General features: G+C 40.1%; 1 protein-coding gene and 1 long non-coding RNA gene across 2 annotated transcripts in view; one reads left to right on the plus strand and one right to left on the minus strand.

Annotated features, from left to right (window-relative positions):
- LOC146707771 (uncharacterized) overlaps window positions 1-25,863 on the plus strand; it is a 331,445-nt gene that overhangs the window by 173,622 nt on the left and 131,960 nt on the right. The window lies entirely within an intron of this gene.
- ctnna2 (catenin (cadherin-associated protein), alpha 2) overlaps window positions 1-25,863 on the minus strand; it is a 373,909-nt gene that overhangs the window by 124,274 nt on the left and 223,772 nt on the right. The window contains exon 8 of the mRNA XM_085459281.1: window positions 13,887-13,967. Within this exon, the coding sequence (XP_085315407.1) occupies window positions 13,887-13,967 (81 nt within the window). The remainder of the gene's footprint in view (window positions 1-13,886; window positions 13,968-25,863) is intronic.

Genomic DNA, 25,863 nt, shown 5'->3' on the forward strand with positions numbered 1-25,863 from the left:
ATATGCTATTTGTTTTTCATCCACCATTGCTAAACATTTTTGCTCTCATCTATCCAAAAGAAGTCTAGTTAAAAGTTAAATCTTTTTTTTTTAATAATACTGTCATGAACATAAGCATTTAACACACTAAGGACAGCAGAGTCTAAAAAAAGCTCCTGAGTTTAGCATGTTTTTGTGTGTTTGAGGATTGCACAGTCTGACCTTGGAGTAAATTTGCCAGGATGTCCACTCCTGGGTAGACTGAAAGTGGTCTATGGTGTCTAGTTGTTAATAATTGTGCTCACTATAGAATGGCGGACTTCAAATTGTTTGGAAATGGCCTGACAATCTTTCCCAAATTGATGGGCAGCAACAATTGCTTCTCCTACAATCACTGATGATGTCTTTCCTCCTTGGCACGGTGTTAACACACACCTCGATGCTCCAGGGCTGCAAACTTCCAAAACGTCTGCTTTTATAGAGGCGGTCACACTTGCTGATGATTCATTAATCAAATAAATTTTATTAGTAGCTCCTGGCTGCTACTTACCTTCTTAATTCCTATGGAAGAAGTAAGGGTGTGCTTAATTTTTCACACAGTGTTTCTGCATTTTGGCCTAAGTTTTGCTAAAAAGAAATAATGACATGTTTAGTATGACATGTGTTGTTGTTAATTTGAGGCCATCTTTACCTAAGTTTGAGACCTGCTAAGTGCCACATGATTCATCATGTCTTCACGCATTACAATTTAGAATTGACAGAGGGTGTACTTTCTTTGTCACATGATTCACTCTTTCTCTCTCTATATATTAGATTCTTTGAGACTATTCCTGCTTTTATTTAAAACAAATGTCTTCCATCTGCCTGTAACATCTACTGTGCGACCAGACGCGATGATCAGCCTGCAGCATGACGACAGTTGAGCCCAGAGTGACAGAAAATAAATTTGATTAGATTCAGTGGAACTGTTCCAACGTCATTGTCGCTGTGTGTACATGTTACATGTTTCAGTTACATTAGTGCAGTGGTTCCCAAGCTTTTTTTTGCTAGGCCCCCTTTTGTTTTACAAGAAAATTTTTTGCACCTATGTTTGTCCGTGATTTGAACAGCCCAGAAAACCAATTCTGCAGGGGAGACCTACCTTGGCACTTGTGCAGGTGAAACCAAAGGGCAGATATGCTTCACCATATTTTCTAGTCTTTGGCTTAGAATGAAGTTGGTTTGGAAACATATTCAGCGATGCTTCATCTTGAGATTGAGAGACCAGTGTCGGAGTGTTAAAGAACAGCTTTGAAATTCTCATGAGTTGTTGCAAAAGAAAAATTACCATCATAATCCGGCTACCCCTTCGGCGCCAGCTGTGGGCTCAAGGCTGGAGCCGAACAAAACACCCTGATAACGACTGTGTTGAGTCTGTTCCTTCCCATTCCATGCAAGGCCACCTGGGCTGGCTGGAAGACTGTTTACCTAGCCTGGCAGGATGAAGGACACTGTCTCAGCTGAACTATGGACACGCACACACATGCATATGCACTCACTGACGCATCACATTCCCTACCCCGGATCCAACGCCACCTCCAACGCTTACCTCCCCCATGATGTGGACATCGGGTCAGCTGGGGGCACAGTTGAAGATTGCAGCGGTCCCAGATCAGATGTACACACTGGAACACTTTCCCATGTTGCTTGTCTGTGTTTATTGTGCTATGGTGTGTTGATATCTGTGCATTCCTGTATTATCCCTCTGTGTTACACATTTCGATGTTTTTTTCCTCGCTACCTAGCCTGACCTGTCTCCCCAATGTGATGTTTGTGTATTGTATGTACGGTCGGCAAGGTCTGTCATCTCGGTTGTGGGCAAAAGACCTGCAACTGACAAATAAAGGCTATCTCATCTCATCTCCTGCTTTGCGTTTGTGTGGGCGCCCCATGCTAGCAGTGTCCAAGCATTTTTTCCCCCCCATTTTCATACCGCGCCCCCCCTGCAATGGCTCTGCGCCCCCCCTAGGGGGCGGGCCCCACACTTTAGGAAGGTCTGCATTAGTGGATGTATAGTCTCAACACGCAGTTCACTGAGTGATACTGATTGTCTTATTGTGTTTGCAGAAGATGAAACGTACTTGTGGAGATGCTTCATGATTAATGCTGAGTGAGGAAGTTTCTGGTTTCTGGTAATGCCAGTAATTATTTGTTATCTAATATTGTTTTTGCTATTTCTGTTGTGTATGAACAAAGCTCCTACGTTGTTCAAGATGTCCGCTCAAATGCTTTTTTTTCTTACCAATAAATTATAAAAAATATAAACAGATTAAAATTTGATCATGTTCAAAGTCATCTTCCTGGGCATGTCCAGACAGCTTCCAATTCAGCTATTATTGTTAGATTAATGACCATTTGCACTCTGCTCCCTGTGAATCTCAAGGATTGAGGCAGGTGCTGAAAGCCTGGACTCCAGCTATGACCAAGCAGTTGTCAGCAGTTTAAGAGTCCACATTTTCTAAACCCCAAGGGCAAAGTGTCAGGTGGGGAGCTAGACCATGAGCTTGCTCGTCAGTTTTATTCAGTATTTATCAGGTTGTGCACCGTAAACGTGTAACCGCTGGAGTGAGTTCTGTTGTAATGTCCTGAGGACTCAGAGAGGAAACTCAGCGAAAAAAATTCACATTCAGGCCCATTTTCATCTGTGAAATTCTCCTTCCTGTCGGTGTCAAGAAGTTTAACTGCTCATTTATTCCCCGAGATAACGTAAAATAAGAAAAAAGAGTGTCTCAGTTTTTCTATATGATAAAGAAAAGCTGCTGTAGTAAATGAAAGAAATCTGTGAGCACAACTCTTTCGAATTAAATTTTATTATACAAATTATAGAAAAGGTTCTGGTAGCTCATTGCCCAGACTGTCCTGTAATTATAATACTGAAAGTTTTTGTTAAGTCACAGAAGATGTCCCATTTTTTCCAGTAAGGATCTATTTAAAAAACAACAACAACAACAAAAATGTATAAAACCTGGAATCTTTCTGTCATTTAATTGTTTATCTATTACTTTATTACTTTGGTATAGTAAAAATAAGCTCGAGGAATCTATGAAAATATAGTTTAAAGTCAAAAATGTATCCTGTCCTTCACATTTTCCAAAGCTGCCCATTTGGCCGGATTGATAACACAACTTCCACTTTTAAAAATGTCAGCAATGACAAAAAGAGTCAAGATGAGGAACTTGGTGGTGAAATCAGTCAAATTCAATTAGGGTATGATGATCTTTATGGACCTCAGGACTCTTCATATAGAGCATGTTAGAGCCTAAATATTATTTTCATAAAATAATATATAAAAATTATTTTCATTAAAGTGATTACAATATTTAGGTATAGAGAAATGTACTATTTAAGGTAGTTACTACTATCATTTGTGAAACTAGTGATCTGAAACTTTAGTACAGAGGAACGAATGTGTTAGAGATGAGGAAAGAAGCCAGTGTGCTCAAATCAGAGAGAGACTGACTCATTCTAAGCTCTGGTCTGTTCAGGGTCACAAAGCCATGATGTTATGTTAACTCATTTCTTTGCAACAGATAATGACTGGCGCACGCAAGAATGTTTGCCTTGAATCTATGTATGTCAGCAGTTGATCAGCATAGGAAGTGACTGTGAGGAAAAAAGAGGTTTTTATCATATCAATATATGATATTGGTATTTACATTTATATTTTTACAGGCTGATTTCAAAGACCTGAGGAATCATTGTAAAATGCATTTTCAGCCTACAGCTGAAATCTATAAAGCCAATTTTAAGCACAACATACTTCTTTCTTTCTATCCACACACACTGTGTAGGTGCACTATGATCCTTTATTCCAGTTTTACTCATTTCTATCCTCACTGTCCTTCCCTACTTTGCTTGCAATAACAGAAAACACTCACACAGTACTTTGCCATGTCTCGAATCCTACTTACAATTGCAAGTATGAGTGCATAAGCACGCTCACGCTGACAATTATTACAACACGCAGTGCATTATGAGTATCCAGATGGTGTACCCACAATGGTCAAAAAGTTGAGTGCGATCTGTTCTTAAGAGACTAGAGGAAGGAAAAAGTGGGAGAGACTATAAATATCCCAGTTCTAACAATAAAACCGGGATATTATTATTTTTTAAGGGCAAACAAAAAACAGACACCAAAGTAGCAGTTTAGGGGGGAGTGGGGCTGGGGAACCGAACCAGGGTGGGTGCAGGGTCTAAGCCGAGCAGAATAAAAGAAAGGGAGGTGGGGTGGTATGAACTGATCTCCAAAAGGCATACAGTTAAACACAATACAACATTTTTTTCAACATTTAAGCAATGGGTTTTGCTTTGTACAGTTTTAGAATGAATAAAAGGAAAGGAGTCCTACTCAAAAGTTGGGGCACCTCAAGAGATCTGAGCTTTGAGATAACTTTTACTAAGGTCTCAGACCTTAATTAGCAAGTTCACAATCATCGTTTGAAAAGGCCAAGTGATGTAAATTTCAAAGCATTTTAAATACTCAGACTCCTGAAACCTTGTCTAAGCAATCTGCATCCATGGGCTTCTCTAAGCAACCGCATAGCACTCTGAAAATTTTAATAATTGATAACCGCAAAACAGGAGAAGGCTATAAGAAGGCTGCTTTATGCCTTTTGGAAATCAGGTCATCTTAAAATAAATAAATAAGTGAGTAATCACTTATTTATTGATAGCAACCGAAACTTTAACCAGGGGTGCTCAAAGCCACTATGTAGACAGTGTACTACAAGGAAGTGTACTAACAGAAGTATCCAACATGAAAAATGGTGCTTGTCTTGCTCTAAGCATTTGTGCTCTGTGTGAAGTCAGGTTTTCCTGTGCTCCGCAGTGTGTTACAGCGCCACATCGCTAGTCTGTCCTAAAACCTGAGCAGGTGAATTCTGATTGGCATCTTTTTATTCTTCTAAGCCCAGCTTAATTACCTCTAGTTACTCAATGAGGAGGCAAGCAGAAGTGGTGCATGGTGAATGGTAACTGTGCTGCAACCCTAAATACATAGTTTTGGTTACACATTATCCATTATGAACCTTTATTGAGCTGTTTCGTTTTTACTTAATATCGTAAAGCTTATCTACTGTGTGTCTCATCCAAAATTCTACAACATATGCAGTGGCTAACTAACCTAGTTTGCTACATTGATTAGTAGCATTTCAATCATTAATGTCACACACTGAAAATGTACATTATTAGCAAGTGTAATGAGAAGAGTGGGGCCACATTTGGAGATGGAAAAGTAGGAAAAAAGGCAGGCTGCAGTCTGATTACAAAGTTGTGATGATTTGCTACAAACAGGGTCTGCTTTAGCCATGTTTCACTGGGGCATGATCAAGACTCATTAGTCATTGGAGTTAGTGGAGTAACCACTATAAACAAACTTATAGGGTTCTAAAACAAGATAAAATGCAGCAGAAGTAAGGATTCAAATAGAACGGACTGGCAGTTTTATTGGGCTCTTCTAGCTTTAACTGTGCAAAGCACTCAACAAGTGACATTTTACGGCATTTTACCTTTAATCCACACATATGGCCAATTTAAATTCTCCAGTTAACCTAGCATACATGTGTTTTGACTATGGGGGGGAAAAAAAGAAGAAAAGGTTCATTTTCCAATCAGTCCGGAGGTTGTGCTCTCAGGAACCTTTTTAGGTTGCTAAAAGGCTCCTTCGAACTACTGTTGCCATGTTTCCAACACATACGGACTATTTTCTTGTCTGTCTCCGACTCTCTTTTCTGCTCTCTGTCTCTCGACTATATCCATCTCTTTCTGTTCTGTACCTGCAGGTCTGTGTGCACGCACACAAAGCAGCAACAGTGGACAGAATGAAGACTAGTCTTCAGTTGCAAAAACCCAGCAATGCGGCACCTTCCTGCAGCGTTGTGCAAATGTGTAGACACGTAATTTTAGTGCTATAGAATGTCGTCAATATTAAACAATCAGACACTTATATTTTATTTCTCCCATTCACTGCTTTGTTTTCATTAACGCTACTGGTTCTCTTCTTTCCCTTTTTACTTCTCCTGCTCACATTCTCTGTCTGTTTCACTGCCTTTAGCTTTCTCTGACATGAAATCTCTCTGGACTTCATCACTGGTGTAATAAAGAAAGAAAAAACATGCAACGCCTCTTCGATGTATTTCTGACCTATATTTTTATATTTTCTTTTTTTCCCCCCATTCTTTTTTCTTTCTTGTGCCTGCACTCAGTTGCAGGAGTTTTAAATATGTCACTTTTATCTGTCTTCAAGTAAAACCAATCAGCCTCTAGCCCTACCAAAGACTTTCTCAGGGTAGGTTCCTTTTGCCCTGAAAATAGCCCTGAAGGTCCTAAAGTGGAAGTTTTTCACACATAGATTTTTGGGCCACCCAAAAAGCATCTTATAGTTCTTAAAATAGAAAACAGGATATTGATGTCTAGATTTTTTTATCTTTCTATTTATGTACTTGGACATTTTCTGCATTGTACTCAAATGTAATCAAAGCAGGGACATTCATACAACATGGATTTAGGATTATGTTGATGTGTAAAAACACAACTTGATGTACAATCATTCACTGACTGATTAAGTAAAGCTGCTTATTATTTCTTGCATGTATGCATGTAGACATGACCAAGACAACCTACTGAAGTTCAAACCCAGCATCAGAAAGGAGAAGAAAGGTCATTTTATTGACCTTAAACATGACATGGTTGATGGGGCCAGATGAGCTTCTCTAAGAATCTCAGAAACTGCTGAACTACAGAGGTTTATTCACACAGTTATCTCTTGGTTTTATAGAGAATGTTCTGAAAAGGTGAGCGGCAGTTCTCTGGACCAAAATGCTTTATTGATGCCAGAGGTCATAGGAGAATGGCCTAAATGCTTTGAGCTGACCAGATATGCAAAAGAGCATTTCTAAACTTCAATGGCCTACAGTAGCAGAAAACCACACTAGGTGCCACTTCTGTCAGCTACAAAAGCTACAATTCACATAGGCCCACCAAAAATAAACAAACAACAAAAACGGCCTTATCCAATGAGTCTTAAGTTTTGCTGTGACATTCATATTGTAGGTTCAGACTTTGGCATAAATATCATGAATCCATTCTGTCTTATATGAACAATTTAGGCTGCTGGTGGTGGCATGATGGTGTCAGGTAGGGCTGGGCTATATCATACCGTTCACAGTAATACCGTTGTAATTTTGGGCAACGATAGGAAAATGAAATATCGCGATAGAATATGGGTAAAACGCGCATGCGCAGTGCCTATGTTTCCATACGCACCTGGCGGAGACGCAGAATGAGAAGAGCGAAAGCGGATCGTTAAACGAAACGGATGAACCAGAATTGGTTTGTAAAAATGCTGCAACTTCAGTGGTGTGGAACTGGTTTAGCTTTCGTCCGTCAGATACACAACAAAGCACTACTTTTGGTAGAGCATGCTAGCGGGCCGTCGTTATTACCGTGTTGTTTGGAAAATACGGCACACTTAAAATCAATCCTTTGATTTTTCTGAAAATGTGCCTTATGTATGAATTCTGGTTGTGTTTACTGACCTCGAAACGATTTTATGTCGTACACGAAAATCTGTCAAATGTTTTAGTACGACTTTGCTAAGCTATGAACCTGCACCGCTTAATGGATTGTCGGAGGATTACGGCTATCGTAGGCAGGAGCCTCGCGGAGTGATACGCACTGTGCTTCAACATAATATTATCGTGTTGTGTGTGTATAACCTCTTTTTAAGTTTTGTGGATATTATACATGGTTATGCTGAGGACATGTCGGCCAATTTCCACTGGAAATGCCTTTTGGTTCAACTGTCAGCAAGGATTTTGCATTTGCACTGTTAAATTTTTATATAACTTTAATGCACATAAAAAACAGCTGCTTGTTTAAGTGAAAATACATTGATGGGGTTTATTGCACTAATAAAGTTGTGGAGTTGTAAAGTATTTTGTCTAGTGTCAATTATATCAGCAGTTATATCGTTATCGCAAGTTTTCAAATGTATATCGTGATAAATATTTTTGGTCATATTGCCCTGCTCTAGTGTCAGGGATATTATCTTATCTCAGTATGATCTAACTTAGCATCTTTTACATGCTACAGCGTACCTGAGTACTGTTGACCACATTCATTACTGATGGTTGCTTCCATTAGGATAACATGCCATGTCACAAACATCAAACCATCTCAAACTAGTTTCCTGAACATGACAATGAGTTCCCTGTACTCAAATGGCCTCCACAGTCACGGATCTCTATCCAATAGAGCATCTGAATCCAGGCTACAAAGAATTAAAGCAACTCTGAACATGGTAGTACACCCTGATACTAGCAAGTTTAACCTAATAAAGTGGCTGGTGACCATATACAATTGTATAAACGAATCCGAAAAATATGTGTTTTGCAGCCCCCCCAAGAGGAATCTTCACTACCATAGCTAATGAAACTTGAATACTTGAACACTTTGCAAAAAAAAAAAAAAAAACGGATCAAAGGGATTCAAAAATAATTTGGAAATTGTTAGTCTAAACAAAGAGTTACAGCTGACAAGATTCGTGCCAGCTGTTTCTCCTTAACATGAAAACCCTAAACAATTAAAAAACAGCTGCACCAATCAACAATCTAATAGCAAAAATGGAAATGATTTCAACAACCCAAAGCAGACAGAGAGGAGGGGGACGGAGTGAAAAAAAACTAAATTTGTGAGGCAAAATATGCGAGGCAGTTGTGCTATAGGGAATCCTGGAATCAGCCATCAGTCAAAAAATGGCCCAGAGAGATGACTTGACAGATGCATCCATTACAGACAAGATGACAGGAGGTTCAACACATGGCTCATTTCCAATGGCTTTTTTGGTCTGGCTATCAAGTGAATGTTAATAAAGAGAGAGAAAAAAACCAACTCAGAATTATACTATAGTTTAAAGGGTTGATGAGTGTTGTTATTTATATTTTTTACATACACGCTTCTTCATGCCTGCCTTATATAAAGTCCACTCACCCTCCTATTTCAAGCAAAACATGTCTTTTCAATTGTTTTGCTTGCTTCGTTGATTACAGGTACGGAGAAAACAATGTCTCCATCAACTCGCTCAGTGTGAAACACACAGAAAGGAAAAGGGGGGAGTTTACCTATAACTATTGGATGGCAACTGATGTGCTTGAACTAAGTTCTTTGTGGAAATGTGTTTTACATCTGTGGAGTAGGTGCACATTTCACACATATTCTGAAGTGAATAAAGCACTCCACACTCTTCTCTGTTCAAGAGGCCAAATGACTACTTTCTCCCAGGGTCCTCAGTTTGCTTCCTGTGCACCTACCCCAACCTTAGTTTTTTAAAGATAGTCAAACGATCACAGACGAAATAAGATTGATATTTCTGTAATAAGAAACCGTTTACTTGTGCACTGAGGCAAACAGGCCTTTAATTTAAATGCAATAACTTACTTTTAGTGCATTCGTGCTGAACACAAATGCAGGCTGACTTGGTAAACTCAAAACTAGGGGCATTATAAAAGACCCAATGATTTAAGAGCTTTTGGGTTTGCTGCAAATCTTTATACATTTATTATAATCTAACATTTCCCCCCTATTTCACAAAATATTTCCCCATATATGTCTGAAAGTGGCCAAGCCTTAAAGTGACATGCTGTTTACCTCCAGCTCTGAACAGTAGTGGCACAGAACAAATAATTACAGTGTTTTTGTCATGAAAAAGTCAAGTGAGTGCTTTAAAACGTGCATTTAATATTATAAAGAAATGATGGCTTGTTTATGAATAAGCTGAACTTTAGAAATGACCACTCTCCTAAACAAATGCCAGTTTGGATTGCTAATTTTCAAGCTTGAGTTGATGGGCTAATTATTGTGCTTCAGAATACTCGAATCACTCATTAGCCCGGCCTTGACATTTTATTTTTCTAATCTGTTAAGAAGCCTCAAGGTCAAAGCTCAGTTAGTTTTATGTTACATTTTAATTGCATTTAAATGTTCTAATGGAGTTCCATTTACTTTCTCTTTTGCATGAGCATCATAAGTGAGTAGTAAAGCAATTTGTTTCACACTTATGGAAAAAAATACAAACAAGACATAGCAGCAGTGGCTTCTTAATTATACCAAGTGTACTTTGATTAAAACAGTGAATAAGAACAATAAGGCTGGTTCTACGAGAACATAAGGATTTACTCTGTATTGGAGCAAAGTGAAAACCACAGCACAAATAAGATTACTTGATGTGCCGAGCAAAACCTTACAAGGACCTTTCTTAACATATTATATATTAGTTTACCGTGGACGCAATTAATTTGTTAACCAGCAAATTGTGTCTTAAATTACAGTAAGCATTACTCTCAATAAACAGTGTTCATTGCAATATTGCAGCTGTGCGTCATCTGCTCTTTGTTAGGTAAGGTACTGACTTTTTATGAGGAAGCAGTTTTATGTAAAGTTGCCTTCTAAACAACAACTTGTGATCTGATTTTGTCAAGAAATAAAAGTGTGTGCACAGGTGGTTTTCTTAGTCAGACTGCCTACATGTTTGCCTTTTTTAAGGGGTGTTGGTGACTGCAAATTTTCCCATATGGAAAAGAAATAGAAAAAACTTATAAAAGACTTGCATAAGATGTAGCTTACTTCATATAATGAATCATATAAGGCTTATATTATTTACCATATGGGTTAATACAGTACTCTACTCTGCTGAGGGCCACAGACGAGCCTCAAAAGTGCCTACAGCATAGGCTTGTGGTGAAAAAGGAGTACATTAGCTCCTCAAACTACTTATACAATTATATAATTCTATTAATTTATGTAAATTAAAGAGCATACCATATTTATTGCAGTCGATTAATTTGAGCTGTTGCTCACCACCGACTACTCATCTCTTGCGTACAAATGTGTATTTCTGCAGAATTTGAAGAAATTCTTTTAACTTGTCAAGCAATATTGTGTTTAAGAGAATAGGATGAAGGTCACACTGACCCTGACCACCAAAGTTTTTTCGGTTCGTCGCTAAGTACAAGTGTTTGTGACATGACTGAAAAATATTCCCTGAAGAGATGCTGCAATCTTCTACCAACTACGGGCATCATTCATACTGAGGCGTTACAATAACAATAACTTGACTGCACACTTCACTGAAGGTCTCTCATAAGAAGATACAAAAAACTGAAACTGTGTGAATAAAGACCAACTGTGTAATCATTGGGAATGGAATAACAGGGAACCAGGCTGCAATTTTGAGTCATAAAGGCCAGCTCTATGTTTGTTGGTGCATTTCTCAGTTTCCCTTTTTGAATGAAAAGCAAAAAATATATATAAAATGTTGGCAATTGAACATTTTGTTAACATTTGTTTAATGCTGTGAGGTTAAGCCGCACTGCATTTCCTCTACCAGACTAGAAAGCATCGCAAGTGTTTATTCTTTCCAAGAAAACAAAATCAGGGCGGAAAAGATATCAGCTGAATTGTCCACGGATAAGAAACAGCTTATGATTGCTATCTATGTGTACACAACAGCATGAAAGAGAAAACAATGTCGCATGTCTCTGGTGGTGTTGTTGCACAGCATGTTTGGTCTTACCTGCTCCACTTTTAGAAATGCTGTCTGTCATCTGTGCTTGTCTGCTCTGCTATTTGATCCCTCCTTTACACAATGGAGATGTCGCAAACTTGGATGCTCAAATGCAAAACCGTGCTCCTCCCCTCAGGAAGGTCTTGTGTCTCTACACGGTGCCACTGACTTGCTAAACTCAACATGTGTTTTGTTGACATAATTACAGTATCACAGCACTATGTAATGCCTGCAAGTGTGCTGCAAGTTTGCCCTCCCATCTTAACTCAAAGCTCAAACACACCGCCCATTCTGTCAAGCCAACCCCTGAGTCAATAGAACATCCTGTCAGAGTGAATACCGCCTGCCAGCCTGTCAGGCAGCCCCACCAAAAGCCCAATGGGAGGGAGAGTTATAGCCTCCCATCTGGAATGATCCTCTGGGTCTTCAGAGGTCAGGAAAGACAAAGCCATAGCTCGTTTGTGCAGGAAGCTGCTACAGTCGATTTCCAAGAAGTGCCAGATGTGACGGTGGAAAAACGGAATATTGAACACAACTGATGTTCTGATTTTTTTTTTTTTTTTATTTGATTTTTTTTGGGGGGGGGGGGGCAAGAAGATGGTTCAACTGCACTCAAGTCTGCACTTCAGTATAATTGATTAGGACTGAAAGAGTAGCTCTAAAGCACACTGCAGTCACAGTATTACATCAACAGACACCTGTGCGCACTCATTAAGTGTTGTCGTGTCTTGGCTGTTTTTTTCCTCTGCGTAAGATCCAGCAGTGGAAAGCCAGATTAATCTTGTCTGTAGTGAAGATGAGAAAGGAACCAGCATTGCTTCTGAGTTCTGACACTTTGTATCACAGCAGGAATCGTGTACTTATTCACCACCAGAAGGTAGCTTCAGAAATCTTTTTTGGTTTTTTAATCCAGATTCATGATACAATATTAGAATTGAATGCTATATATGTGGCCTGATATTAATTTTATTCATTACAATTCTTGTCAGTTGTTAGTTCATGATGTGCAGCCAACCCAAATAAGAGGAAATCTCAAAGCAGTTTGAAAACAAAACCACTGGCAGAAAAGTGAATGATGCTGGCAGAGCTGGAGTGCCCCAGACTAAAGGTATCATTAGCTATCAAAGATTGCGGCACATAGGGTCAGCAGATGGCAGGTATTGCTTGGTCTGAGTCTTAAAGGTGGTTCTGTCTGCTCTAAAGCTACATGAACACTTTTCTGTTGTTTCCCTATTAGAAGTGACCTGTCTAGGGTCAGATAAAGCACCATCTCAAATGAATCCCCACGACCACTGATGCTGCTTATCACGATTAGGTGGCAGAGGGGCTCGGTCAATAACAATTATTGGTCCTGTTTGTTACAGATGCAATGATATGATATACTATTATATGCATATTGCCGGTCCATCCAGTGTTTACAACCCTGCATCTGCAAAGAGATATATGCTACAGCTGGCCTATATTAGCTGCATTGCTAATTGCCAAAATCTTTTTTTTTCTTTGTTTGTGTAAAGGTTAATCCATCAGTAAGTTATTTATTTACAATTGTATTTTTAATGCTGAAATATAATTATTGTTGTTATCTATTAATTTTCAGATTTACAGTTCTATAACAAAAAAAAGAAAAGCAGAAAAAATAGTAAATCACAGCATTATTTTTTGACCAAGATGCCAAATTATTGAGTTATTTACTTGCATTCCTGAACACAAACATTGGTTTCAGTGGTTGAATGTTATTAATTTCTGACTTCTCAGAGAAGCTTAAATTTGGGTATTAAAATGTGAATTTGGGGTTTTTTTGCCTGACAAATTAAAACAATTTGAAGTTTAAATACATTTTTGTCAGTTTTTGTGACAAGTGGTCTCATAAAGTTAAGTGCTGTATATATACATACATAACTGTTTGGCATTTGTCTTCATTTCTACACAAAGCCAACGAAAAACCATCAAAGGAATATTGTTCCTATGTGCCATACTTATAAGCTTAATTAGCTCAATTCCATATTTAGTATATGCCTGCTATAAACAATCATGAAAGTATGAAGTCAACTTCAATAAATAAATTCTCTAATAAATACACTATGTGATGCTCTTTGAGAAACATTTGCCAAATATGTAACTTAGAAAAATACATAACTGTGACCTGATCTTTTGAAATAGCACTGAGATGGACTGGAATATTGCTGGTATTTCTCTTTTTATAGTGGCAGTAAAAAAAAAATAGTGAAGGTTATTGTTAGAGGTGTATTAATTAAAAAAAACAGTTTTCATCAGCAGTAGATCTGAGACGTTGCGGGCAAGGACTCACCTGTCTTCGCAGGTCCCTGGTCTTTTTGGTCATTTTGTCAATGGCTGAGTTCAGGGGGTCACCTTTCTCTTTTCTGCCAGTCTGGAAAAACAAAAACAAAAAAGTAGAAACAGGTTAGTGGAGTTCCAGCGCACAATATAATACATCTTACAGTTCTTGTGAGTTTTTCAGTTCTTTCTCACTTTTTTGGTATATTCAGTGCAGATTGTAAATACTGAAAACACGCTTCCCCACAAAATCATTTGCCAACATTACAAGAGGTCATTAATCTGAGCAGAGTCAGTGAAAACAGATCAGAAAATGTGTGTAATGTCACCAGCAACTAGCCTATCTGGCATGTGTTACTTTAGTTGTTGCCAGTGCCCCTGTGCGCTGCACTTCCTGTCAGTGCCAACTCCTACTGCTGGCTTTAGGAGGGTGTAGACTTCACCGGATACACGCAGAGTCACAAGCTGCTTCATTTCACCTGACTGTGGGGAGTTTCACTGAACAAGCAGTGCAGAGCTTCTTGCTGTTTTAGACTTCCATGCTTTCCAGTAACAGCATACCAATCAACTAGTTAAAGTTGCTAAGCTACTATGACTCAATATGCCAACTGTGTTCATCGAAAAACGTGGTTAAGCAAGCCGCTCCACCTTCAGTTACATGTCACTGCTTGTTCATTTAAAGCATTAACCGTTTTTGCTTAGAAAGGCATTTTTAGGTAAATGCATACAGCGAATGTCCAGTTTTTCTCTCCGATTCTCAATGGCAGCTTGGTTTGGAAGTTATTATGATTAAAATAAATAAAGGTTATTGCTTTATTAAAAATATGCACTCAACAGGTGTCACTAAAAGAATAAGAAACAAACTTATTCCAAGTAACAATTGGGAAATGAAGAAAAACATAAATGTTCCTTAAAAGTGAAGAATTTCATGTTTTTAATACCTTTCAATCAGCTATTATGTGGAGTCAAAAGCCATCACTCTTTAAACTAAAAGAACAAATATTCATTCTTGGTAATTACTAGGCCCCTTTATTTTGACAACTGACAAATGAGAAAAAAATGTGTCTCGCGTTTGAAACCTGTCCTGTTGTTTACTGAATGGTGTGATTCATGCTGTATGCAAACAAGTTAACAGGAGAAAAACAAAACAAAGCCAAATTTGTTTGTAGAAATCCTTCACACGGCTCCTTTTATTCACATTTTTTTGTCAAGTTATTAAAAAAAAAAGAGGGGTTAGCAGGATGATCAACAGATTGTAAGACATAGTCATCTTCTGTCAAAGCAACACCAGCGTAAAATATTATTTGTATTGTTGCCAGGCAACCATCTGACAGTTCTGCCAGCATCAAGGCCCAAATTATCCTTGAAGGAAAACGTACATGTGATCACATGAAGTTCAATTCATTTATGTCTGCTTCATAAGAGGATTTTGGGGGAAAAACACTGACCACTCCAGTACAAAATGAGTCAAATAAAAAAGGGCTACTTTGATTGTACTGCTCCACGAGACTGCCTCCTTATCTCAGCGTTGCTTTTTTTGCCCTTTTGATAACGAAGTGGAGCATAATGCCACCCATCGACAAACAAACATGTAATGAATTAACCCTTGGGGGGTCTTAAGGACATTTATTGTCTTTTGCATTTTTAGTTTTAAAAAGACATCCACCTTGGTCCCTAATGGACATAAATGTCCATTCCTCAAAAAGTGCAATAAAAATCTTATGTATTAATATTTTTTTCCACTTTAAATTGGTCAGTCTTTTAAAACTACTTCTCCCTGAAATATTCATATAAAGTTTTAATTATATTTTCGTTGTTTTAACCCTTTAAATCCCAGTTTTACTTCATGAGCGCCCTGTTTTTTTAGCCCCCAAAAACAAAAAAACTCAATATTTAAAAAAAATAACATTTGAAGTAATATTTGATTGTTATTATAATTAGGCCTTTAGATGGACTAAAGATTGGCACCAAGAGTCATTTCGATCGCCTTTTATTTTTTTTCCAGGAGCGCATTTCATAAAATGCACACTATCGACCACGCCCAAAAAGTGCAATAAAAATATTAAATATAAATTTTTTTTTTCACTTTAAATTGGTCAGTCTTTTAAAACTACTTCTCCCTGAAATATTCATATAAAGTTTTAATTATATTTTCGTTGTTTTAACCCTTTAAATTACAAAAAAACTAAAAAAAAAACTAAAAAACTAAATATTTTCTCAAAAAAACATTTGAAGTAATATTTGATTGTTATTATAATTAGGCCTTTAGATGGACTAAAGATTGGCACCAAGAGTCATTTCGATCGCCTTTTATTTTTTTTTTCAGGACCAGAAAATGGTCTCCAGGCGGCAAATGCTCCTCCTCTAGGCCGAAATAAGTGCATGTTGCCGGGGTAAGTCGCGACGATCACCGGGGCACGATCACCGGGGACTGCTTTTTCCAGCCCACACGTCCGATACCACGTGACAACAAATACGTCATTTCCTGTTGACTAAAAAAAAAAATGCACCCTCTCATGGTCCTAGGGACCAAAAAATGGTCCCGCACGATCAGCGGGCGAAGCCGCTGCTGCACGCCGGAAATGAGGCTTCATTTCCGGCAGGTCTGTCCAAGCAGCCCGCTGTTTTCCAGCAGAGGTCAAATGTGAAGCAAGGGCGCCACCCGGTGGACAAATAAAAAATTACAACTCTAAGGCCTGTAGTCCAAAACGAAACCTAAGCTGGAAACCTGACGATCCCTTTGACCGTAATTTTTCTGGCGTGAAAAATAGCGTTTATAATGGGTTTCAATGTGGACATTTTTGTCCAAAGGGACTAAGGTGGATGGATTTCTGTAACTTAGCCATTTTAGGCTGATTTAATGAATTGACACCACAATTAAAAAAAATAAGTAAAAAAAACATTCTTTGACAAATTTGGCTATATTCCACTCAACACAGTGAAGATGGTTTAAAGGAAAACCTGAACCCTTGGATCTTGCAGTGAGGGGACCCAGTGGTTCTATTATGCTGTGGAGGGTATTTCCTCAGTCTGAGTCCTTTATTTTATGATGAAACAGTTTGATTTGGATGGGAGTGGTGTCTTTAAGGATGACAATGCCTCTTCCATGGGGCACTGGGGCTGGGGTAGAGAGGTGGTCACATAATGGTTTGATGTGAATTGTAGGCTTTAAAATCACCAGAGTGCAACTCAATTTTGAAACAAAGTATCAGTTAACTGGAAGCTATTTGCATCAATGTGGTGACCAGAGACCACCACAGACAGTGAATGACACTCAGACTTTAAGCATCTAGGCAACTGGTTTGTGGAATATCGACAAGCAACCAACTTCAAGGGAATGCGCAACGTGCGAATGAATGTGCAACCAATTGTGCAAGTCTCAAGTCTGTCAACTTAAAGGCCTCTTAAAGGCAACAGAAAGCTTTCCAGCACTTCAGGTGTAGGCAGCAGATTTCTAAGCCAAGATTTTAGTTTCTACCTGCTGGTTTATAGTTTAAAGACAGATAAATTTGAAAAATACTGGTGGCCACCAGTGCTCAGGTCCTTAGTCTCCTAATAGAGGAACACTTGGTATACTGAGGTCAAGGTCACTGAAATTCAAACTGAGACTGTAAGTAGATGCATCTATGGTTTGATTTTTAAAATCCTATGTTGTCTCATTCTCGTTACATATTTTAAAAAACTGCAAACCTCTGGTACAATTGGTCCTGTCCCATGTCTATAAATTCTAAATCTACATATATAGAATCTATTTTTCTAGAGAGACTTTAGTTTAAGAGGCTTATAGAATCAATGCAAACAGCACTGAAGCTGTTCGGGTGGCTAACAGTAGCTCAGACACTTACAAAGATAACTTGACTTTAGTATTCTCTTTACTGTGTCAACTCAGCGTTTATATCCAGGGAAGTAAAAAAGCTCACATCAGACACTCACCCCACGATAAACTGCTCTCAAGGTAAACACTGATTCTTACTTTCAGTGGCTATCGGGTTATAAAATTATAGTTTAGTTACAACACGGCCTCCTTTGCTGAACAACAGAGGAACCGAAAAAAAGACTGATATTATGAACCTATGCACTGGAAGCACAACGGGGCAGTACATGAGCTCTGGTAGCTATTTTAGTGTAGTTATGTTACATTTGTAGTGAGCAGGCACCATGCGCTGGAAGTTAAAAGCAACTTGTGCGACTCAAATTCTTTTCTCCAGGCCTCACAGAAGACTTGACATTCAGAAATATACCAACTTGAAGACAAACAACCATGATCATGTAGTGTTTTCTTTTTGGGATTTGTCAGACTCAAAGTTCAACATGTATTTTTGTTGTGGACACGTGCTATTGAGCAGCGGTCCCCAACCCCCGGGCCTCGGACGGGTACCGGTCCGTGAGTCGTTTTGTACCGGGCCGCGAGAGTTGAGGCTCAGGTGTGAAATGTATGCTTTTCAGGGTTTTTATCGGTTTTCAGCGTTATTTTGTTATCGTTTTTATCGTTAACTCAGTTTTCCTGGGTCTTTTCACGTGTGTTATGAATAAATTTTCTTTTTTTCGGTACTGGTATAGTTTTATTTTGTTGTATTTATCCGCGACACCTTAAAGGCCGGTCCGTGGCGCAAAAAAGGTTGGGGACCGCTGCTATGGAGAGTTCACATATCTGTGAGCCAACTGATGTGTTTATAGCCAAACAAACATAATTCCCAGCGTGATTTTCTGTCTAATCTATCACCTGCTCTTAGCCAAAGGTTTTTGCTCATATAGATGTTAAGCTTAAAAAAAAAAAAGAGTAATTTATGTCCAAGCTTAGACTATAGTTAGTCTCTTTCTTATCAAACAGCAATCACACAATGCTGCATTCTGGAGTTTTGCAGTGCAATATCTGAAACTGACAAGAAGCAAACTGGCACATATAATTTTAACATCATGTTTGAGATTCACTTCTATCTGGCCCTAACCTGGCTATCTGACGTGCTTGCAGTTTTATTATATTTGCAAATATTGCTCTGAAAATGGCTTTTAACCAGTTTTCTGATTGATATAAGGGGAGGGGAGGAAATGAAGACAGCAGAGTTTCCTTCTATTACTAGACCCTTACACATGCCCTCACGTTTTCATGTTAATGTACAGAGAAGAGGACACGACAGCATTAGTCATTGTTTTGCCTGAAGAGCCTAATGTGTCATTAAGGCTCCAGAGGGACGTGCAGGATTATAAACGCACACCATCAAAAATAAAAAGGCGTTTAACTGGAGCCTTTCTAAGGACACTTCAAAAATATTTGTATTATAATACATTAACAGACAAACTGAAGTGAAAGAGAAACATCATCATGGTGCAAATACTGTAAACGCCCTCGCTAAACAGTCATCTGATGAACAGGCACACTGATAAACCAAACCATGTTATTTACTAGAACTGGAAATCTCAGATGTTTTATTGCTCAGATCTCTGAACTGTTTAATCTTAGTAAAGAAGATTAAAACAGAACAGTGATGTCAGGTAAAGTTACGAAAATCTAAACGCGCATATTTGAGCTCTTACTGACAGCTAAGCAGCAGCAGAGTATTTTCTTAAGGCTCCTACAGCGTTTTGTGTGATCTTGAATCTTCAAGACGGATGCAGCAACGACACTTTTGACAACTACAATAAGTGAAAAAGACCATTACTGAAAATATGCGTCCCTTATCCTTTGATTACTCTTCCGCTTTAATATGTCAAAGCTTCCTCAACTTGAGATGAAAAATTTATTGCTCATGTTTTCTGAAAAACATAAAACACCCAATTAAAAAGACTACGCATGAATTCCTCATCACAAACTTTATATACAAGGCGGTCCCACGATGATGAATCATAGGTTAGCCGATGTGTCGGGCTCATACTCAGCTCAGCTCAGTCAAAACTGCGACCTTTGCTATGTGCGTGCATACGAGTGGTTAAAACCGCCTGAGTCACAATATGGGATTTATGTATCTACTGTGTTTATCTGAAAATCTATTTGACTTTCCTCCATTCTCGTCCAGGTGTGCCCTGTAGTGTAGGCAACAGTGCACATTCACGACCATTAAAAGCTTGACAACACATTTGGATGTTGATTGAATTGTCGCCAATATAGCAACATTGATTGCTTAGTTTTTGACCGCCACATAATGAAATGTGCATGTTTGGTTTTCTGGTAAACACAATTCCCCATGGTGCTTTGGCAACAATGTTCCCAACTGTCCCCCATCCATTATTCTGCACCCCCTGGTGTGCACTCATTCATTCTCTGTTGGTGAGAGGAGGACAGAAATAAGCATCTAGTGTATGTGGGGTAGTGGAGGCAGAGCAAGTGGAGTTATTCTTTCCAGCTCCAGAAGACTATGGTTATGTGTTCTGGTGGAAAGGCTGAGAGCTGCAAGCATGTTCACTCTTGCTGGCTTTTTCACAGTAAGTGTGTAATTGAGTAGTGCAGTGCACCACAAATGTTTCAGAGCACTGCCTGACCTTCAACGCTGTTACAAAGGAATAAGACATATATGGTAGCAAGAAAAAGCTTTTTTTCTAATCTCCGCTGAATTCTTATAAAATGTGGACTGATCATACCCAGTCAAGCACAGTGTTACTAAACATAACATAACATACACACACCGCTGTGCTCTAATGCCTTTATTAAACACACTGGATTAGAAACTCATAGCACGTCCTTTCACCACAGTTTTCCTCTTTCACTATAAACCTCATTCACATTTCTGACATGGATTGATTGAACACCCCCTCGTCAGGCGATTAAAAAAGTAAATTGTCTCTAAACCATGCATCGTGTTCGTATAATGTTTTTATCCTCATTTTTTCCCAATTGTTGCCTTTTTTAGGAAGTTGTAGATGTTTCTATTGGTGTCTTCTATTTGACTCTAAAGCGTGCTACTGGTGTGGGCTTTGTATGATGCCCACTCTCTGATGAGACAATTTGTCTCATTAATGTTCTTCAGTTCATGATGAGACACAATAAGACAATTTGTCTCACCACAGACAGGCTGCTTTTGCAAACTTTTGCACTTTCACACACCTGATAATGCCTCTTCTAAAATCCCTTGAAAGTTACAGCGATTGAGACATGACTCACACAAACCAATCCAATTTTCAGAGCAAAGACAGACATTGAAAGTACATGCATTGCTAAAGTTTATTTATAAGGACTCATAATTCCAATCTGATATCCTTAAATCCAAGACTCTACGTAGAAGATGTTAGCACTGAGGCTAACACCTGGTCAACACCTGGACTCTATTTGTTATGCAACTGAGACATAGAAGAAGTTTCATGTGCATTATATGTCTAATCAGGGAACCTTTGGCTATACTAATGTCTAAGATCAGAATCAGAATCAGAATCAGAATACTTTATTGATCCCTGGGGGAAATTATTTTTTGTTACAGTGCTCCATTTTAAACCAACATTAAGACAAGACAGACAATACGCTAACTAAGAATAGTACAATATATACATATATATACATACATACATACATAAGTCACTTATAAATAAATATTTGGAAAAGAAACATGTGTAGCTGTAGCAGCAAACAGTGTGTTAAGTGGATGCGTTGTACAGGGAGATGGCCACAGGCAGGAATGATTTCCTGTGTCGTTCAGTGGTGCTTTTCGGTAATCTCAGTCTCTCACTGAACGAGCTCCTGTGACTGACCAACATGTCATGGAGTGGGTGGGAGGTGTTATCCAACATTGTCTTTATCTTGGACAGCATCCGCCTCTCCGACACCACCTTGAGGGAGTCCAGCTCCATCCCCACAACATTGCTGGCCTTACGGATCAGTTTATTAAGTCTGTTGGCATCTGCGACCCTCAGCCTGCTCCCCCAGCATGCAACAGCATAGAGGATCGCACTGGCCACAACAGATTCATAGAAAATCCTCAGCATTTTCTGGCAGATGTTGAAGGACCTCAGTCGCCTCAAAAAATAGAGACGACTCTGGCCCTTCCTGTAAAGTGCTGTGGTGTTTTTAGCCCAGTCCAGTTTATTGTCAATGTGTACTCCAAGGTATTTATAGTCCTCCACAATGTCAACACTGACCCCCTGGATTGAAACAGGGGTCAAGTGTTTCCTGGTCTTCCTGAAGTCCACGATCAGTTCCTTGGTCTTTGCCACGTTGAGCTGCAGATGATTCTGCTCACACCACGTGACAACGGAGTCGACCACAGCCCGGTACTCTGTCTCATCATCCCTGCTGATGCATCCAACCACCGCAGAGTCATCAGAAAACTTCTGAAGATGGCAGGTCTCTGTGCAGTGGCTGAAGTCTGTGGTGTAGAGGGTGAAGAGGAAGGGGGAGAGGACAGTCCCCTGTGGTGCCCCTGTGTTGCTAATCACCTTGTCAGACACACACTGTGGGAGACGTACATATTGTGGTCTTCCTGTCAGGTAATCAACAATCCAGGACACCAGAGAAGCATCCACCTGCATCGCTGCTAACTTATCACCCAGGAGGGTCGGCCTGATGGTGTTGAAAGCACTGGAAAAGTCAAAAAACATGACCCTCACAGTGCTCGCCGGCTGGTCCAGATGGGTGTAGACACGATTGAGCAGGTAGATGATGGCGTCCTCTGTTCCGAGACGAGGCTGATAAGCGAACTGAAGGGGATCCAGATGTGGTCTTACTATGGGTCGCAGCTGGTCCAGGATGAGCCTTTCCAGGGTCTTCATGATGTGGGAGGTCAGTGCCACGGGCCTGTAATCCTGGGGGCCACTGGGACGAGGCGTCTTTGGTACAGGGACGAGGCATGATGTCTTCCACATCACCGGGACCCTCTGCAGACTCAGACTCAGCATAAACAGTTTATGAAAGACTCCACACAGCTGGGGGGCACAGGCCTTGAGGACAAGGGGACTCACTCCGTCTGGTCCAGCAGACTTGCCTGAGTGAAGTCTCCTCATTTGCATCTCAACCTGGTATTGAGTGAAGGTGATGGGTGGGGGAGGGGTGTCAGGAATCTCACAGGAGGCAACATGTGAAGAGAGAGGCTGGCACAGTGGTGTGGCTCTGGATTCCAGGCTGACTGCAGGTGAGGTTGTGGGGGTGGGAGCAGACACTGTGGTGTCGAATCTATTGAAAAACAGATTCAACTCGTCGGCTCTATTCTCACCTCCCTCAGCTCCCCTGCTGTTGGTTGGCCTGAATCCAGTGATGGTCTTCATGCCCCTCCACACCTCTCTCATGCTGTTCTGCTGGAGTTTCCACTCCAGCTTCCTCCTGTAATTGTCCTTAGCCTCTCTGATCTTGTCCTTTAGTAACACCTGGACCTTCCTCACCTCCTCTTTGTTGCCCCCTCTGAAAGCCCTCTTCTTGTTGTTGAGGAGGGCTTTGATGTCCTTAGTCACCCACGGCTTGTTATTTGGGTAACAATGAACAGTCTGAGCTGGAACAATGGAGTCGGTGCAGAAAGTTATGTAGTCTGTGATACACTCAGTAAGCCCATTGATGTCCTCGGCGTGAGGCTCACAGAGTGTTTCCCAGTCGGTCACCTCGAAACAGCCCTGTAGTTCCGCTATTGCCTCCTCTGACCACCTCCTAACAGTCCTGGTGGTCACAGGTTCCCTCCTCACAATTGGCACATAGCGGGGGGTGAGGTGAATCAGGTTATGATCTGACCTACCAAGTGGGGGGAGGGAGGAGGAGCTGTATGCATCCTTGACGTTAGCATACAGTAAGTCTAAAGTTTTCTCTCCCCTGGTGGGACAGTCCACATATTGTTTGAATGTTGGTAGTGTATTGTCCAGTGATACATGGTTGAAGTCACCCGAGATCACAATAAAGGCACTCGGGTGCTGAGTCTGTAGCCGAGCTATGGCAGAGTGGATAGTGTCACATGCAGCTGTGGGGTTAGCAGAGGGGGGAACATAAACAGCCACCAAGATGACGTGAGAGAATTCCCTGGGTAAATAATACGGCCTGAGTCCAACAGCACACAGTTCAGTGTCCGGGCAACAAATCCTTTCTTTGATTGTTATGTTGGCAGGGTTACACCACCGGTTGTTAACTAAAACAGCAAGCCCACCTCCTTTACGCTTACCGCTAGCGATGCTGTCCCTGTCCGCCCGAACAGTGTGGAAGCCTTCCACGGAAGCATTCTCATCGGGAATGACCTGGTGCAGCCATGATTCGGTGAAACACATCAGGCTACACTCTCGGTATTCCCTCTGACTCCGTACCAGTGCTGAGAGCTCGTCGATTTTACTTGCCAACGATCGCACATTTCCCATCACGATAGACGGCAGACACGGTTTAAACCTCCTCCTCGCTTCGAGCCTCCGCTGTCTCACCGTCACCTTTTTTCTTCTCTTCTGTCCTTGACCTCTGCATCCCCGATGTGTTTTCCTCCAAATTTCAGCTGGTACTTCTGCGGGCACTTCTGCGGGCCTGGCCAGCGAGCCGGCCGGCATCAGGGCGATCAGCTGATCTCTGGAGTAAACAGTCCGTGCGTGTAGGAGATGTGCCGCGGTCCCGTTCCATGATAAAAGTAACAGTTCCACGGCCACCAGAAGAACAAAAACTCTCTCAATCCACATGATTGAGTAAGAGATAGAAAACGGAGGAAAATACAAGTCAGAAAAAAAAAAGAATACGTAAGAAAAAAGAGCTAAACTAAGAGAAAAGCAGGAGCGACTGTAACAGGCTGCACGCTGGTTGGCGCATGCGCACTTATATGATAAGGGTGAGATCACAGCTGTAATAGTCTCATATAAGCCGAATAACGCACGAAAGGATGTGACAGACTTTCCTTTTTTTTATGGTTACTTTGAAATGTTAAAAAAAAGATGCAAGGCTGAAATTTGATGTATTTATATCACATACAGAGGTCTACTGCCTGCATTTGTAAGTTAATGTTTTTGGCAGAATTGAGGGAAAATACATTTTATGTTGTTGGTCTTTGATTTCCTGAGGCCAAACTGTTGTGTATGTTTATTTTATGACATTTTTTGAGCAATAACTGAATAAATGACCAAAGCTTTTATTCTAGGAAACAAAGAAATGAGCAGACATAAAGAAAATGCAGGTGGTCAATAGTTTCCAAAGCCATTCAAAAAGACAGGGTGACTGCATTCACGTATTAAATGAACTACATAGTTTTTCTTGTTTGTTCTCTGCTCCTCCCTTCAAACAAATGCAATAAAAAAAAACTAAAATGACAATGGAAAAAGAATCCCAAACTCGATGGCTGGTGAAAGAGATGAGGATTGAATATGGTAATTCATAGGCAATAACATGGCAAATAAAAGGAATGGGAAGATGAATCAGAGGGAAGAAAATAGAAGTCAGGTGGAAGGGGTGGGGGCATTAGGCATTGTGTCTCATTGTCTCCCAAGATCAATGTGTTAAATGATATCAATTCCGGCTCCTTGTCAATTCAATTAGGCAGGAGCGAGAGGTACAATTACTGTCCAATGTGGTTACACTGTCTGCAGCAGGCTTAAAGGGGGAGGCGAGCTGATAATGAGGGGGTGAGAAAATGTTTTGTGTCTGCGAGAGCCAGGGGTGGGGGATGATAATAGTGGTAACATGTTGGTCGGGTTACCAGCATATAATGGGTAGCTCGATCCTCATTAAGATAAGTTGTGCTCCCTCAGCCGTAGTGCCACAGATGGGCCAATTTGACTTGTTCTCACTAAGTGCATCTTAAAGAGGCAGCTATCAGATAGTTTGATTACAGGATACCCAAAAAGAAAACACGCTACAATGCCGACAGCTAAAAAAGGATACTTCGAGATCAGTCGTTCCGATTAGAATTTTCTTTTTACTCGTTTTAAATGAGATGATAGAGCTATGCTGTGCAGAAAAAGATCTCATATCATAATCTCATTAAAGCCTCTAAACTCGCATTAAACTACTAGGTACATAATACAGGCAAAATTCAGTCCTGAAGCACATCAGTAAATATTAACAGTCTGCATGTGACCATATATTTTCAAATGTCTCTGCACACAGACTCAAACAGGTCAGT

The sequence above is a fragment of the Copadichromis virginalis genome, linkage group LG6 (genome assembly GCF_057382275.1).
Source record: "Copadichromis virginalis isolate Kocher_CV1m ecotype Utaka linkage group LG6, C_Virginalis_male_GT1.1, whole genome shotgun sequence".
Taxonomy (NCBI): Eukaryota; Metazoa; Chordata; class Actinopteri; order Cichliformes; family Cichlidae; genus Copadichromis; species Copadichromis virginalis.